The 15,854-nt window shown below is 41.1% G+C and overlaps 2 protein-coding genes across 5 annotated transcripts in view; one reads left to right on the plus strand and one right to left on the minus strand.

Moving 5' to 3' along the window:
* traf2b (Tnf receptor-associated factor 2b) overlaps positions 1–8,111 on the plus strand; it is a 29,147-nt gene extending 21,036 nt beyond the window's left edge. For all 3 annotated transcript variants that reach the window (XM_058382531.1, XM_058382530.1, XM_058382532.1), the window contains exons 5-11: positions 904–1,065; positions 1,359–1,433; positions 1,701–1,775; positions 2,580–2,915; positions 3,762–3,939; positions 4,760–4,908; positions 5,832–8,111. In XM_058382531.1, the coding sequence (XP_058238514.1) occupies positions 904–1,065; positions 1,359–1,433; positions 1,701–1,775; positions 2,580–2,915; positions 3,762–3,939; positions 4,760–4,908; positions 5,832–6,050 (1,194 nt within the window). In that variant the 3' untranslated portion in view covers positions 6,051–8,111. The remainder of the gene's footprint in view (positions 1–903; positions 1,066–1,358; positions 1,434–1,700; positions 1,776–2,579; positions 2,916–3,761; positions 3,940–4,759; positions 4,909–5,831) is intronic.
* A 2,479-nt stretch (positions 8,112–10,590) lies between these two features.
* The window catches only part of fbxw5 (F-box and WD repeat domain containing 5), a 12,015-nt gene continuing 6,751 nt past the window's right edge, over positions 10,591–15,854 (minus strand). For both annotated transcript variants that reach the window (XM_058382527.1, XM_058382526.1), the window contains exons 5-10: positions 15,618–15,766; positions 15,027–15,350; positions 14,670–14,844; positions 14,388–14,535; positions 13,527–13,739; positions 10,591–11,955 (exon numbers count right to left, since the gene is read on the minus strand). In XM_058382527.1, the coding sequence (XP_058238510.1) occupies positions 11,688–11,955; positions 13,527–13,739; positions 14,388–14,535; positions 14,670–14,844; positions 15,027–15,350; positions 15,618–15,766 (1,277 nt within the window). In that variant the 3' untranslated portion in view covers positions 10,591–11,687. The remainder of the gene's footprint in view (positions 11,956–13,526; positions 13,740–14,387; positions 14,536–14,669; positions 14,845–15,026; positions 15,351–15,617; positions 15,767–15,854) is intronic.

The following is a 15,854-nucleotide window of genomic DNA, read 5'->3' on the forward strand; positions in this document are numbered from 1 at the left end:
AAAGGAACTCTTAATGCTCCATCATACCAAGACATTTTGGACAATTTCATGCTCCCAACTTTGTGGGAACAGTTTGGGGATGACCCCTTCCTGTTCCAACATGACTGTGCACCAGTGCACCAAGCAAGGTGAGCAAGTTTGGTGTGGAGGAACTTCACAGAGTCCTGACCTCAACCTGATAGGACACCTTTGGGATGAATTAGAGCTGAGACTGTGAACCAGACCTTCTCTTCCAACGTCAGTCCCTGATCTCACAAATGCGCTTCTAGAGGAACGGTCAAAAATTCCCATAAACACACTCCTAAACCTTGCAGAAAGCCTTCCCAGAAGAGTTGAAGCTGTTGTAACCGCAAAGGGGCAGGCGTCCCAAAACTTTTGGCAACATGGTGTATCTAAGGAAAAGCTTTCACTCGACCTTCGAGTTTGCATTACGACAACTGACTACATAATCGTGAGCATTTGTGACCTCGTGTATGCGGAAGAGGGCAGACAGCGCTTTACTTAGTGTTGTACCGACCTGTGATGTAGCATGAGTTCAGAAAGCTGGATTAGCTGGCTTCACATGTCTTGGAGGTGCTAAATATTTTCATTTCAGTTACTCATTGATGTATAGAACGAATGTTTCCCAATCAAACTGGTTTCATTATGCTTCAGTTACCATTCCCATCAACCTCCGGAATGAGGAAAAGGAAGTTTTGACTTTAACTGTAACATAGTTGTTGATGCCAGATGGGCCGGTGCGAGTGTTTCCGAAAGTTTGTTTTTTCTATAAGCGTTCATTAACTTCCTTCAGTCAACATGCTGGACTTTGCCAATTGAAATTCATGTGAATAAAAGTCTCCTAATAATAAACAGCAAGCATCTTTCATCTTCATTCAGTTCACCTTGTCATGCTTTTCCCAGGGTCAACACGAAGGCCGATGTGAATTCGAGCGCATAAAGTGTGAAGCATGCCAAGTCCTCATCCTTCTCAGCGAGAAAGACCGCCACAACGAGAGAGAGTGCGAAGCCAGAAATCTCAACTGCAAATACTGCAAAGTCTCTTTCAGCTTCAAAGATATAAAGGTGAGTAAGCATACGTCTGATTAAAAAAAAAAAAAAAAAAAAAAATTAAGTCTGCATTAAAAGACACTGTTGATGAAGAGATTACTCTGGAAACAACCCCCACACTGTTCCTTTCAACATATCATAGCAGGAAAAGCTCTTTTAGAATTCTTGGTAATGCTACAAATTGCATCACTTGCCTAAACGGTCAATGATGCACTTGATGTGTGGTTTTACTTAGAAAATGTCTAAGGATTTTTAGGGAGTAAATTCTCTGTATATTTGATTTCCCATATCCTCCATCTGTCTTTCAGGCTCATGATGAGATTTGCCAGAAATTTCCAATGCAGTGCAAAGACTGCGGTAAAAAGAAAATTCCCAGAGAAAAGGTTAGTCTTGGTTTCAACCATATGTTTTGGTGAGCGTCACATGTGCGTGCGCTCAGAAAGTACAAGATGTGCAGGAACAGTGTGTTCACAGCTGTAATCTAATCCAGCGTCTGTAAACAAAGCATGCGGCGGTACCTGATACACTCGTATACTTGCATGAATAACCTTTCCACACCCTTTTTGGTAGCTTTTATCATTCGTTTGAGTGTTCCTTTCTGTTTTTTAGACCTTCTCAATATATATATTTTCTGTCTTTCTCCTTTACAGTTCCAAGAGCATAGCAAATCGTGTGCGAAGTCGAAGTCCGCTTGCCAGTTTAGCGAGATTGGCTGCAGGGCTGTGGTACGTCGGCACACATTTCATGCAGTACACTGGAATTCCCCCTGAGATAAACAGGAAGTGTGTGTGTGTCAAGATAACTTAGAAATTGCAAATAATCCAATCTAATCTAATCTAATCTAATTACTCAACTAACTAGCACACATTCTTTTTGTGTGTTTATCTGAATGCTAAGCATGCTCTGGAAAGTTCTAGTAATTTTGTGCTTGCATATTTCAATCAGGATGTGTGGATTAGTACTCACCCACTTACTGAAATGAGCTGGGAAGGTCCCCATGTAATATATGGCGTTAAAAATAACAAGACTGATGCATATGTTTTGAATATTTTTATATCTACCCCCCTCAATCATTTTGGAGAAATATCATCACAGTACTTAAAATAAAAAATGTAAATGGACATTAGGGGGATAAACTGAATACATGCTGAGTACAGGCACATATGGCCTACTACTTTTTTTTTTTTTTTATTTTTTTTTTTTTTATTTCTTCTTCTTCTTCCGCTTCCTCTTCTTCTACTTCTTCTTTTGTGAGAATCAAACTAGTGGCCATTGAAAGAATAGCACCGTAGTTTGAATGCATTTAGTGAATCCGGCTGCATTTAATGAATAAAATCCACACTTTCAAATGTAAATAAAAAAGCATGAAGTTGTTATTATAGAAAATATACATTTGGCAACATGAGCATTTTTTTCATGTGTATTAACTTCTCAAATGCAAAATTTGAGGCACATAGAATCTTCTAAAAGATCAGCTCCAGTTCATTAATGTGGTAAATAAACATAATTTTCTACGTTTATCCTTGCAGGTGGACAACGGAAAACAGCAGGAGCATGAACAGAGCAGTGTGATGGAGCACCTGCGGCTCATGCTGGGCGTGCTCTCGTCCGTGCGCCTCCGGTCTGATACAGCCGGAGAATGGCAGGAGGACTCGGGATTCGGACTGTACTGCGGCCCCGAAGACGCGGCTCTTCCGGGCGCCCAGGCTTCACCCGGAGGACTCGGCATGCAGCAGAAGATGACCGCGCTGGAGAACATCGTGTGCGTACTGAACAGAGAGGTGGAACGGTCGGCTCTTTCGCTCGAAGCTCTCGGACGCCAACACCGGCTGGACCAGGAGAAGATAGAAAACCTATCCAACAAGGTACGCTACTTCCCACCCGGGCAGATAGGGCGGTACACATCGAACTGATCTGAGACAGCTTTGCTAAGCCGGCTCGTTAAGCTTGACTTTTCTTTTCGTGCAGCTGAGATGATTTATCCCACGTGTTCCTCTCGATCCTGACCGGTCTTTCTATAGGTAAAGACTCGAAACGACACTCAATGAAAATTGGTTTCAGTGCTTCAGTACATTTTTTTGCATATAGAAACAATGGGCAAAAAAAAAAAAAATCGAAACACCAATCAGGCACTCCTTCAGCGCCATCAACAGATCTAAGCGGTTGGCTTTCGTCCCACGTGGAGATTCTTTTCGGTTTCGTTTCCGTACCATTCGTGACATTCTTTAAAGTCCAGCCTGTTGATGCGAGGCGCTTTTATGATGGGCAGAAGAGCCAGCGCTGTCTCTGCCGAACGTTCCTTCACCCTCTTTTCCTTCATCCCTAACAGGTGTTTCTATTTTTTTTTTGTCACTGTTGGTTTATTGCATGTTCTCTGCGTAGGAATATAATTTACTATTAATTATTCTGAACAGTGAAAGTGTATCCCAAAAAAAAGCATATAAAACCTTAACCCTGGTACAGAAAGATTTGAACATTGCTTACTTTACTTAAATGTATTACAGAGCAATCTTGTGTAACCCCGTGTATATTAAAATTACTTTTTTATTGATAAATTAAAAGCTAAAGTAAAGAAACGAACACACAGGGTTCTATTAGACAGGTTCTATATGTAGCACCCTGGATTCTTAGGAAGGGAAACTTTTTTAAGAATTTATGCATTTATTGATTTGCGATTTTTGATGTTTACGTGTGTGTGTGTTGGTGTGCAGGTGCGCCAGTTGGAGCGGACGTTAACCATGCGAGATCTCCAGCTCGCTGAATCGGAACAGAATTTGCGTGAGTTGCAGTTCTGCACCTACGATGGCGTGTTCATATGGAAAATTTCCGACTTCTCTCGACGCAGACAGGATGCTCTGGCTGGACGAGCACCTGCCATGTTCTCGCCAGGTACATCATTTCTCGAAACACTTGCAGACACAAACAAGTTGATGTTTTCACACATGTAGGTTTATCTTGTTACTTTTGCTTCTGTTTTAACTGGAACGAAAATTGCCTGTCATTCCTGGCGTTACTTGCACTTTCAAAACCTCATCAAATGACAATGTGATGTCTCGGTCTGATGTGTAGAGCTTCACTCACCTGCTTATGTAAATGAATCTGTCTGGGGAAAAAAAGTTTCTCATGAAATTTTATAGTTCCTTAAATATGAAACTTGAAGGAAAAAGAAAAAAAAAAAACAGGGCATGACAATATTTTGGTACTTTCAGACTGGGAGTGTTCAGACCTGAACCTGAATAAAATTTACATGGCAAAAAAGAGGCACATAGGACGCAAATAAGGACATTTCGATTTAAGCCAGGCTTGATGGAAATGAGCTATGAAAATGGGATTGCTGACCAGAGTGACTTATTTCTGTCAAAATAATAATAATAATATAAATAATGATAAAAGGGTTCGAGTCTCACTCGCATGGAGTTTGCGTGTTCTCCCCGTGCTTGGTGGGTTTCCTCTGGGTGCTCCGGTTTCCTCCCACAGTCCAAAGACATGCTTCTAGGCTGATTGGAGTCTCTAAATTGCCCTTACTGTGTGATTGCGTGAGTGTGTGTGCCCTGCGATGGGTTAACACTCCGTGTTCAGGGTGTATCCTGCCTTGATGCCCGATGACGCACAGGCTCCCCGTGACCCGAGGATAGATCGGATAAGCGGTACAGACAATGAAATGAAATGAAATCATTTTATTTATTATATTTCTGTGTGTTTGTTCCAGCTTTTTACTCCAGTAAGTACGGCTATAAGATGTGTCTGAGGCTGTATCTGAACGGTGATGGTTCGGGCAGAAGCACTCACCTCTCCCTGTTCTTTGTGGTGATGAGAGGGAAATACGACGCTCTACTCAAGTGGCCCTTCAGCCAGAAGGTTAGCACGTGTTCCCCTTTTACCTGCTTTTTTTTTTTTCCTTTCACACTCACTGGACCTTCTCCATCGTCTCTGCCCTTTACACCTTCGCTCAATTATCCTCGGTTACAGTTTCGCTAAATTCCCGACATTGCAAATGACTCCGTAATTAAACAAACTGACTCAGCACTGGCCATTATCAGTAATTACTGTCATTATGAAAATTACTTGTATTTAGACAAGGATAATTTATTAGATGGTGAGGGCAGGCCGACGCCCATTTTAATTGCCTTGTGGCTGCAGCGTAGTTTATAAATGCATATAATTTTTTTTTTTTTTTTAGAGTTTAATTAAAGCTGAGAACATTTCCATTTCCAGACATGGTTAAAACTGTCAAATGGAGTCTCTATAACATGCACTCACTTTGTTATTTAACAACGCAAACCCATGCTACTGCGGCTGAGAGGAGTCCATGTCGTTCACCCTTTGGAACAATCGGTAGTAAAACTGCAAATGTAAGCTTTCAGTGTTTTTGGAAACTGCAGAACAAACAAGAAAAACTGCTGCCAGAGCACCAGTTACCAGCAGGCGTTCCTGACTGTGTTGTTTCGCGTAGTAAAGAATGTTCATCAGCAAAACTAACTTACTGATACTGACCACTGCAGACCGGGAACACCCCACAAGAGCTGCAGTTTTGGAGATGCTCTGATCCAGTGGTCTAGCCATCACAGTGGCTCTTGTCAAACTCGCTCAAATCCTTACGCTTGTCCATTTTTCCTGCTTCCAACATCAACTTTGAGGACAAATTGTTCACTTGCTGCCTAATATATGCCACCCACTAACAGGTGCCATGATGAGGAGATCATCATTCTTATTCACTTCACCTCTCAGTGCTCATAATGTTATGCCATTTTGCGCATATATTGACTATTAATTTCTTTCAGGTAACACTGATGCTTTTAGACCAGAATAACCGGGAACACATCATCGACGCTTTCAGACCTGACATCAGCTCCACATCTTTCCAAAGACCCATCAGTGAGATGAACATCGCAAGCGGTTGTCCTCTTTTCTGTCCTCTGGCCAAGCTAGCTGGAAAGAGCTCCTACGTTAGAGATGATACAATTTTTATTAAAGCTATTGTAGACCTTACTGGTCTTTAAAGCTAAAAAAAAAATGAATAATTTTATATATAATAATTTATACATATATAACACATATAACATCTTATCATTCTGTGTAAGACTGATTAGATAGTTATATTATATATATATAATATTATATAAATATTATTATTATATTATAAATATGTATTATTATTATTATTATATATATATATATATATATATGATTATATTTACATGTTTAGTGCAAGACAACACAATGTGACTATAAATGTTTTGCACAATCCATGCTTTCCTCAGTTTGTGTACTTTTGGTATGTTCAGAAATCCTTTTTTTTTTTTGTTTAATGCAGGCTTGGGATTTGCATTGAGGCAAACAGAATGATTTAATTTGCTAAAGTCTTTTCCCAAACCTGTAGAAAACAAACATGCACACTTTCCTAACATCTGTTGCTGATTTCTCGTAATTAAAGTGCATGATACGTGGAAATGTACATGGATTGAGCAGAGTGTCTCAGTAGGTGAGGGGGTGGCTTAGTGCTCAAGGTTCAAATCCAAGCTCCATGCTGCCACTGCTGGGCCCTTAACCCTCAATTGCTCAGTTGTGTATATAAACATACAAACATGTATATCGCTCTGGATAAGGGCTTAATGCATACACATTATATACATTACATAGCTAGTTATATACAAGCCTGGCGTATTTAACATTAATTTTAAAAACTTTTACTTACCATGTAACACCTTCTTTTTTTAACATAATTTCCTAAATAAGTCAAGTGGAAAAAAGTCAAATAAGCTGTCACTTCAACTGTATACAGCTGATGCAGTACACATTGAAATGAAACAACGGTCCTCCTGGACCAGAAGTGCTACACGTAACACAGACAGTGATGCAGACACATAGAACTAAAAACTAAACTATACTTAAGGTGCGGTCATTAAACTAGACATACAACAGAAGTGCACAGGATGACGAGACAAGACAGTGCAGACAAGCAACATGTAGACTCTGTCCAACAGTCTGAAAGCATCGACTTTAAAAACTGGATTATTAATAGTCATGCCCAGTTACCTGAACTCCTGAAATAATATTTATTTCTAATTTCACAAGTTTTTTTTTTAAATTTTTTTTAATTGATTTTCACTCATTACCGCCAAACACCTTCCACAATTTACAAACATTTTATTTTTTTAGAAGTATTTCGATGAAACCTGGTAACAAACCTAACAAAACGCATAATTTGTAGATTCCGCAAATCAAAAGTACTATTTTTCTATTAATTAAATTATCATCTATTGTACATCTGTTGATGATTAGTATAGTATAGATGATGATGAGTATAGGCTACTAATCTGAGATTTATACCGAGACTTGTATACTAGTCTGAGAGGATGAAGAAAGAAACAGATGATCATATAATCATACATTCAAGTTCAGAACAGTTTGATTGTGTGTAGAGTTTGAAAAGTAAAAAAAAATAAGAAAAACATTAAAACAGGAATAAACAGGGCAACATTTCAACGTGTGCCTGGAAAAAAAAAAAAAAAGTTTCTTGGTCAGTTTTGTTTTGGTTTTTGACACATGGACAGAGGAATGGAAGAAAGCATTGCATTAACCTCCATAACATGGGCCATTATATATATTCAACGTGTGTGTGTGTGTGTGTGTGTGTGTTCTATACTGGGCCTGAAGTTGTGGGGTAGAGCTTGATTTTAGTCTTTGAAAAATAAAGTAAGGAAAATAATTAAAAAACAAACAAACAGAAGAACAAATAACTTTATTTCTTATTCAGTTAAATGATAAAATTATTAACTAGTTAAACTACTGAAGTTTGTTTTGAATTAAAATTAATGAAAAAAATTAAAGAATTAATGATTTATTAGGCTGCTGTCAACTTTAAGAATCACATGAACTACATGCCATAGTGTGGTGGGAATTTCCCCCAGTATGACCAGTACACTCAATCCAGTTCAAAGTCCTGTTATAGTAGTGGCTAAAGGGGTGTGTGTGTGTGTGTGACAGAAAACAACAATGTGTGTTAACAATCTAACTAGAATACTTAACGGGGATATAACGAATGAGATGTCCCATGTGCTCCATCACTCCTAACTAAACTTTACATTCTGTATATGTGTGTGTTTGTAACAGTCCTTAAAAAAAAAAAATCGGGCATGGATACATCATTTTCCTCCTTTTTTTTTCTTTTTTCTTTTCATTATTATTATTATTATACTACACGAATATTCAGTAAATATTTTTTTCTGTCTGTCAAAAATAATCTAGTACAACATCCATTTATTCTTCTTCTTCTTATTATTATTATTTAATGTTAATTTGTTTAAATGACATGACCACATTGCGGAAATTATTTACATATCTTTCTCATACATGCAGCAAAAGGAACAACCACCACATGTTGCAGCTGTGACTTAAAAGTGACTTATATCTCATGAGCCCTGTGTTGTGCATCGTTATGTATGCATGAATGCTGGTATCTTGCTTATTTAGCACATTAGCACAATATGTAACCTCTTGCTCACTTGATCACTAGGTTCAGTAATATTAGGAATCATTTAAAGGCACCTTTTTTTTTTTCTTTAGGGTAGTGTTTTCTAGTGGTTAGTTTATGTAGCATTATATTTCTACTGTATAAGTGATTTCTCTCCCTTATAACCTGTTATAAAGTCTGTTCCTATACTTCTTATGTACCAAAAAAGGCCACAAGAAGTATATTTTTATGCCTAGTCAAAAAAGTCCATATTAAATACACAATCTTTCATTATGCCTAGAGTCTTGAAATGACTAATAGTTTCTTTATATACTTACTAGAAGGTGTAAGGAAGGCCTCTAATGTATGAAAACTTATTTGGTCTATAAGGGTTTGGTGTACTATTATTTTTAAATAAATGATTAAAAACTAAAATCTTGGCTCTTGACTGATTTACTTATTCGTCTGTGGTTATAGTTCTTTTAATAAGTGGTTTAATCCTTTTGCCTTACAAGCGCCGTCAAACTAGTGAGTGAGCATGACGAGTGGGGGGAAAAAAACAACATTATATAACTATAAAACGTCCGCTGATCCGGAATAACGTCATTAACACAACTCTAATATTGTGTTGGTCCCGCTTCTGCTGCCAAAACAGCCTTGACCCGTCGAGGCATGGACTCTACTAGATCCCTGAAGGTGTGCTGTGGTATCTGACACCAAGATGTTAGCAGCAGATCCTTTAAGTTGCAAAGTGGGGCCTTCATGGATTGTCCAGCACATCCCACAGATGCTGGATTGGATTGAGATCTGGGGAATTTTGGAGGCCAAGTCAACACCGTAAACTGGTTGTTGTGCTCATCAAACCATTCCTGAACCATGGCACGGCGCATTATCATGCTGAAAGAGGCCATGGTCATCAGGGAGTACCGTTTCCATGAAAGGGTGTACATGGTCTGAAACAATGCTTAGGTAGGTGGTACATGTCAAAGTTACATCCACATGGATGGCAGGACTCAAGGTTTCCCAGCAGAGTATTGCCCAAAGCATGACACTGCCTCCGTAGGCTTGAAGTGACGTGCACACACACGGCCATCCACAAATAGACATCAGACCAGGCCACCTTCTTCTTCCATTGCTCCGTGGTCCAGTTCTGATGCTCACATGCCCATTGTTGGTGCTTTCGGTGGTGCACAGGGGTCAGCATGGGCACCCTGACTGGTCTGTGGCTATACAGCCTCATACGCAACAAACTATGACACACTGTGTGTTCTGACACCTTTCTATCATTAACTTCTTCAGCAATTTGAGCAACAGTAGCTCGTCTGTTGGATCGGATCACACGGGTCAGTCTTCGCTCCCCACGTGCATCAATGAGCCTTGGCCGCCCATGACCCTGTCACCAGTTCACCACTGTTCCTTCTTTGGATCACTTTTGATAGATACTGACCACTGCAGGCCGGGAACACCCCACAAGAGCTGCAGTTTTGGAGATGCTCTGATCCAGTCCTCTAGCCATCACAATTTGTCCCTTGCTCATCAAACTCGCTCAAATCCTTACGCTTGCCCATTTTTCCTGCTTCTAACACATCAACATTGAGGACAAAATGTTCACTTGCTGCCTAATATATCCCACCCACTAACGGGTACCATGAGGAGATCAGCCTTATTCACTTCACCTCTCAGTGGTCATAATGTTATGGCTGATTGTTGTATATAGCGAGGAAGCCAGTTACCATGTAATAATACTTCCCTTAAAGGAATACTGTATTGTTTTTCTAACTGAATCCTTATCGAATGCATCTGTAGTGTATGTGATTATCATACAGAGTTGTTGCACTGTTGTTCACCGCTCACTGCTCATAATGTTATGCCTGATCGGTGTTCCTTGCTTGACATTTAATCCAGGAACTTGGGATATGACCCTTGATGTTTGCATGTTATGGAAAACAGAACTATTATAAGCTGATGATAGTGAATAGGCTTGCAGTGTCCATGAGAGCTGAATGACACGCAAGACGGAAGAGGTTAGCGCCGTAAGACAGAAGTAGTACACACAAAACACACAAAATATTCAACGGCACGACTGGTAATGGAAGAAGTTTTAATGTCGTATATTACTCACATATCAGACTTTGTGGGGAGAAAAGAAAGCACAACAACCCTGAAGAACAAAAAGAATAAAATTCAACGTGTTCAACTCAGTGCGCTTCACGTTAGAACGGCATTGTTACTGTTCGAAACACAAAACCCGACGACGACGCTGTGGCATTAGGACTACGACCGCATGCTCACAGGAACCTGGCTGCCTCTGCCAAGAGGTTACGACTCCGAGACACATTTGCACCCTGAACGAAAACGGCCATGTTTTAAAATACACTTTACGTTTAAGCGATTACGAAAGCCGACTTTTGGGGGAATTTTAGTGTTTTCTACTGATTAACGCAAAAAATAACGCCATCGCACTATAGACCGGATACAAACATCTTTAATGAATTAAAAGGGATTTAATGTATATCGCTTCACTCTGCACCTACGGTCAACTCCAGAATTATCGGCACCCATCATGATCCGTAAGCGCCGGTTTCTGTTAAATAAACTGAAAAAGTCCCAAAGTGTCTTTCACAATCTGAAGAGGAACTAGTCTGCGGTTGCGTACATGACATGAACGATCCTGACATGAGACAGACGGATGGTTAGAAACCAGGACACGCAAACAGGCAAACGTTACCGCGTGTATCAAAGTATAAAGATTTTGGAACACAAGAAAACATGCTCATGCTCATTTTCACCCTGGGTGCCAATACTTCTGGAGCTGATTGGACTTGCCATCGCATTTGATATCATTTTGTTACAGGTTTAAAAATAAAAAAAAAGAGCGAGAGATTTTTAAAAGGTCGGCTTTCCGAGACAGCATGCTTACGGCGGACCGACCCGCAGCAAACAGGACACACTCTTAAGGTCATCTTTTTTCCCGTGGTGAATATTTTTTTAACAAAAATGGCAGCACAAGAGCTGTGTTTTATTATGAGGTTCTTTTTGTGCCCCTATAGATCGCTTCTTTCCTCTTGACAGCGACCTTCTCGTCCTTTCGAGGCGTTTAGGCTCGCAACAGTGTTAGAAAGCTTTTCCTTAAAAGGTCACGAACGTGGAGTGTTTTTACAAGTCCGCCCTGCTCTCGGGCTGTTCAGAGCTTGCCGTTTAAAGTAGTGTTAGAGTTTCGGTGAGCTCGGAGCGAGGTGAGAAGGTCACGGGTTCTAGTCGGGCGGCGTGCCAGGCGCACCATGCGTGGAGAGCGCCACACTTTGATGGTGGAGTCGTCGCTGGCTGACAGCAGGAGCTCCTGGTCAGTCGGGCTGAAGGCTACGGAGTTCACCACGTCGTCGTGCTGCAGACGAGCCAGACAGATGTTGTAATGGCGGTCCCAGATGTAGCCGTGCTTGTCTTCAGCACCGCTGCAGAAGAACAGAGAAGAGAGTGGGTTAAACACTAAAGCTAATTTGGGGTATTTCTAAAATTGGACACCACTGAAAACACGTCATCGTTTTTGAATATCTCACGAACATATTCAAAAATCAATGACGCATCTTTAGTCACGTGACTGACACAAACAAACAGCTTTGTAGTCTCAGGTTGCCGGCGGCAACAACTCCGCCTCTTCGTGTGTCCAGTTTAAAAATAAACACCTTGACATTTTTGCATCAGCTCAAAGAGAAGGAATAAATAAACGGCTAATGGAAATGAAGCACACTGAAGCTCGTGTTTATTCTGACCGCTGAGAGGTGAAGTGAATAAGACTGATGATCTCCTCATCATGGCACCTGTTAGTGGGTGGCATATATTAGGCAGCAAGTGAACATTTTGTCCTCAAAGTTGATGCGTTAGAAGCAGGAAAAATGGACGGTGTAAGGATTTGAGCGAGTTTGACGAAGGGACAAATTGTGATGGCTAGACCACTGGATCAGAGCATCTCCAAAACTGCAGCTCTTGTGGGGTGTTCCCGGTCTGTAGTGGTCAGTATCTATCAAAAGTATCCTTAAAGTCCTGTAAGTATCCCATGGAGACTCCACCTCGCAACTTGCAGGACTTAAAGGATCCGCCAGATCCCACACCACACCTTCAGAGATCTAGTGGAGTCTCAAATGGGTCAGGTCTGTTTTGTCAGCAAAAGGGGGACCGACACGATATTAGGCACGTGGTCATAATGTTAAGCCTGATCGGTGTGCTTGTGCAGTATTTGGGGTGTTGTGAAACGAAACTGTGTTATTCAGATCTCTCCAGATTCACATGAACCTAGCATTATGGGTTTTGAAACTTTTGAAACAAAAGGGGTGGAGCCAACTATGAGCACAGTTTACATCCAAGACCACCTGATGTGCATTTGCTGTGGTCAATATGACGAATGATATTTCTACAATACACAGGTTTGGTAACAAAGCCAGGCTCTATTTATATATTTATAACATAAGTCATTCAACTGTAGTGTGAATACGTGGAGTTCACCACACATGTTTTGATTTCACTCCTGACATTATGCATAACGTGAACGCTCACATGAGCGCTGATTACAAACACAAAGTCATGGGATGACTGGGTAAAGGATCACAACAAATTCAGTAATAGCTTAAAACCACATAGGGTTTTCACGCAAGTGGAATTTAAAAGAAAATCCACCTGGATATATATTAATATACTTGTGTGATATATGATGATAATACACAAATAGAGAAATATAAATGTCTGTTTAAAAATACTGAAATGGAACTGTGCTGAACTCTGTATGAGCGATGTAAGAAATAAATATGTTTCCACGAATCCAGGGGCTTAATTTGCAGCGTGACTCCCTCACTAGCTTTTCTTCACGGCTTTCTCAATATATTATTTACAAAAAATTATCAAAGAGCTGTCTCGTCCATATCCAGACTCGGCTTAGAAATGTTGCTCTCCTTCGCCCTCTAGTGGAATAACAGAGACTTGCTCGAGAGTGAGATGTGAGATTTGCTTTGAGAACTCGTAAGTCATTTACCTGGCCACAAAGTCACGACTGACGTCGAGGAAAATAAAGAAGCATTCGTCGTTAGGGGTGAAGGCTCGGTGTGCGCGGAGGCTGCGTCTCTCCTCTCGCAGGCTCTTCAAGTCGATCACGTGCATGTCGATCTCTTCGGCTATGGGTGGAGGAGACATGGGGTCTGAAATCACGCAGCCTGCTGGCCATGCTCGACTGTTCACGTACAGGTATCTGTTAAAACCAAAACACGTATACATCACGTACTCATCGTTTATATTAGGTCAGAATTTGCTCGATAAAAATGTAAATGCAGATCTGTCTGTTGTGGTTAAGACGCACCCTAGTGGCCTTACTGTGTCACTACATACACGAATACTGGTCATTTTTATATATTAGATATGTACACACATCAGGCATAACATTGTGACCATTGACAGGTGAAGTGAATAACACTGATGATCTCCTCATCATGGCACCTGTTAGTGGGTGGGATATATTAGGCAGCAGGTGAACATTTTATCCTCAAAGTTGATGAGTTAGAAGCAGGAAATATGGGCAAGAGTAAGGAGTTGAGCGAGTTTGATGAAGGGCCAAATTGTGATGGCTAGACCACTGGATCAGAGCATCTCCAAAACTACAGCTCTTCTCAGCTGTTCCCGGTGGTCAGTATCTATCAAAAGTATCACTTAAATCCCGTAAGTATCCCATGAAGGCCTCACCACCAAGACTTAAAGGATCTGCTGCTATCATCTTAGTGCCAGCACACCTTTAGGGATCTAGTAGAGTCCATGCCTCTATGGCTGTTTTGGCACAACACAATATCAGGCATATCAGTCATAATGTTATGCCTGTTCGGTCTATACATTTTTTTTTATTGACCTGTGGTCAGGTGACAAGCCCATGCCGATAATGTGGCCGTGGATATCGATCACGTGATCTAGCGAATCGAAGAATTCCTCAGCGCTGCGCTCTTCCCCTAGTACAGGTCCACATGTGCTCATCTGATCAGGCATGATCCGTTTAATACCTGGAACACACACATACAAGCACAGTACATAAACCATGGCTGATGCATCCACGCCCATAACCTCTGCTTCTTTATGCACACAATTAAAAAACATAATAATAATAAAATTACAAAAAAGACACACACACACACACCTATCTGGTGAGGTGAGTAGGTAAGGCTGCCTGTGGTAAACAGTAAATAGGTCTTGTCCTCTCCCTCTCCAGGTGTTACCAGGCTAGGATTGGGCGCTTTGGTGTGACAGCTACCCATGAGCCGAGCCACTCGTGCCTCTAGTTCACGCTCGTGAGCGCTTCCGCTCTGAAGACCCTGAGGAAAACAGCACAGAAATAACTTGTTAATAAATAGCTTGTTTATACTCTAGGCTTATGTGGTGTTAAAGAAACAATGTAAACACTGCAACACAGATACCAGAGGCTTCACCAGAGCAAATAATATATAATTATTGCCTTCACTGTTATTCCTGCAGTTATGTGGCGTTCAATACCCACATGTCTGACATGCTCCAGTCTGGACGGGCTGAGATGGGGCAGATGAGCAGAGTGCCTCGATTCAGTGTGCTCTTCGCCCTCTTCGTCTCTCTCGTCATCGTCTTCCTCACTGTCTGAAGCTAAGTTAAAAAGCAGAGGCTGGTGTTGCTGAGATTCTCCTTTGTGTTGTTGCTGGGCCCGAGACTGAGCCTCGTAGTCGAGCAGCAGGTCTGGAGTGTCGTGTCGTCGGCAGTGAGCCACCATCACCGTGCGAATGGTGCTGGCGTTGACGTTCTGGATCTTGAACAGGCGCTTGACCACGTTGACGTTTTCAGACTCGATGTCCTGGAGAGATCGAGAGCAAGCTGTATTTTATTAATAAATAAGCAGATATGGAACAGACAAGCACACAGTTTCTTCTAAAACCTTGGTGGAAATGTGCTAGAGCAGGGGTCTCCAACTGGTTTTTTTTATCTAAGATGAGCAACATACAATGTGCTTGATTGGGATGATTATTGATAATTGTTCATTTAATTTGATCAGTTTTGTACATATGATCTGGAGCTGCTCGGAGGTGGGCCTTGTGCTAGACATGACACTTAAAGGTCAGACCTGGAAAGCTTTGTTGAGCCAAAGAACGGTGCAGGACGTCATGTTGCCAATCCAGTGCAGGTTGCCAGAAATCAGATGGGTCTCGTTGAGCCAGCACCCAAACACATCATAGGGCTTGTTCCTCACTCGTGAGAGCAGCGTGTAGTTGTCTACGGATCGAAAAATAAGATCAGGTTCAACTTGGGTGAATATACAGAGAGAAAATGACGGCTGAGGCTGTTAAAATACACTAAATAG

Source organism: Hemibagrus wyckioides, linkage group LG28 (assembly GCF_019097595.1).
Source record: "Hemibagrus wyckioides isolate EC202008001 linkage group LG28, SWU_Hwy_1.0, whole genome shotgun sequence".
NCBI lineage: Eukaryota > Metazoa > Chordata > Actinopteri > Siluriformes > Bagridae > Hemibagrus > Hemibagrus wyckioides.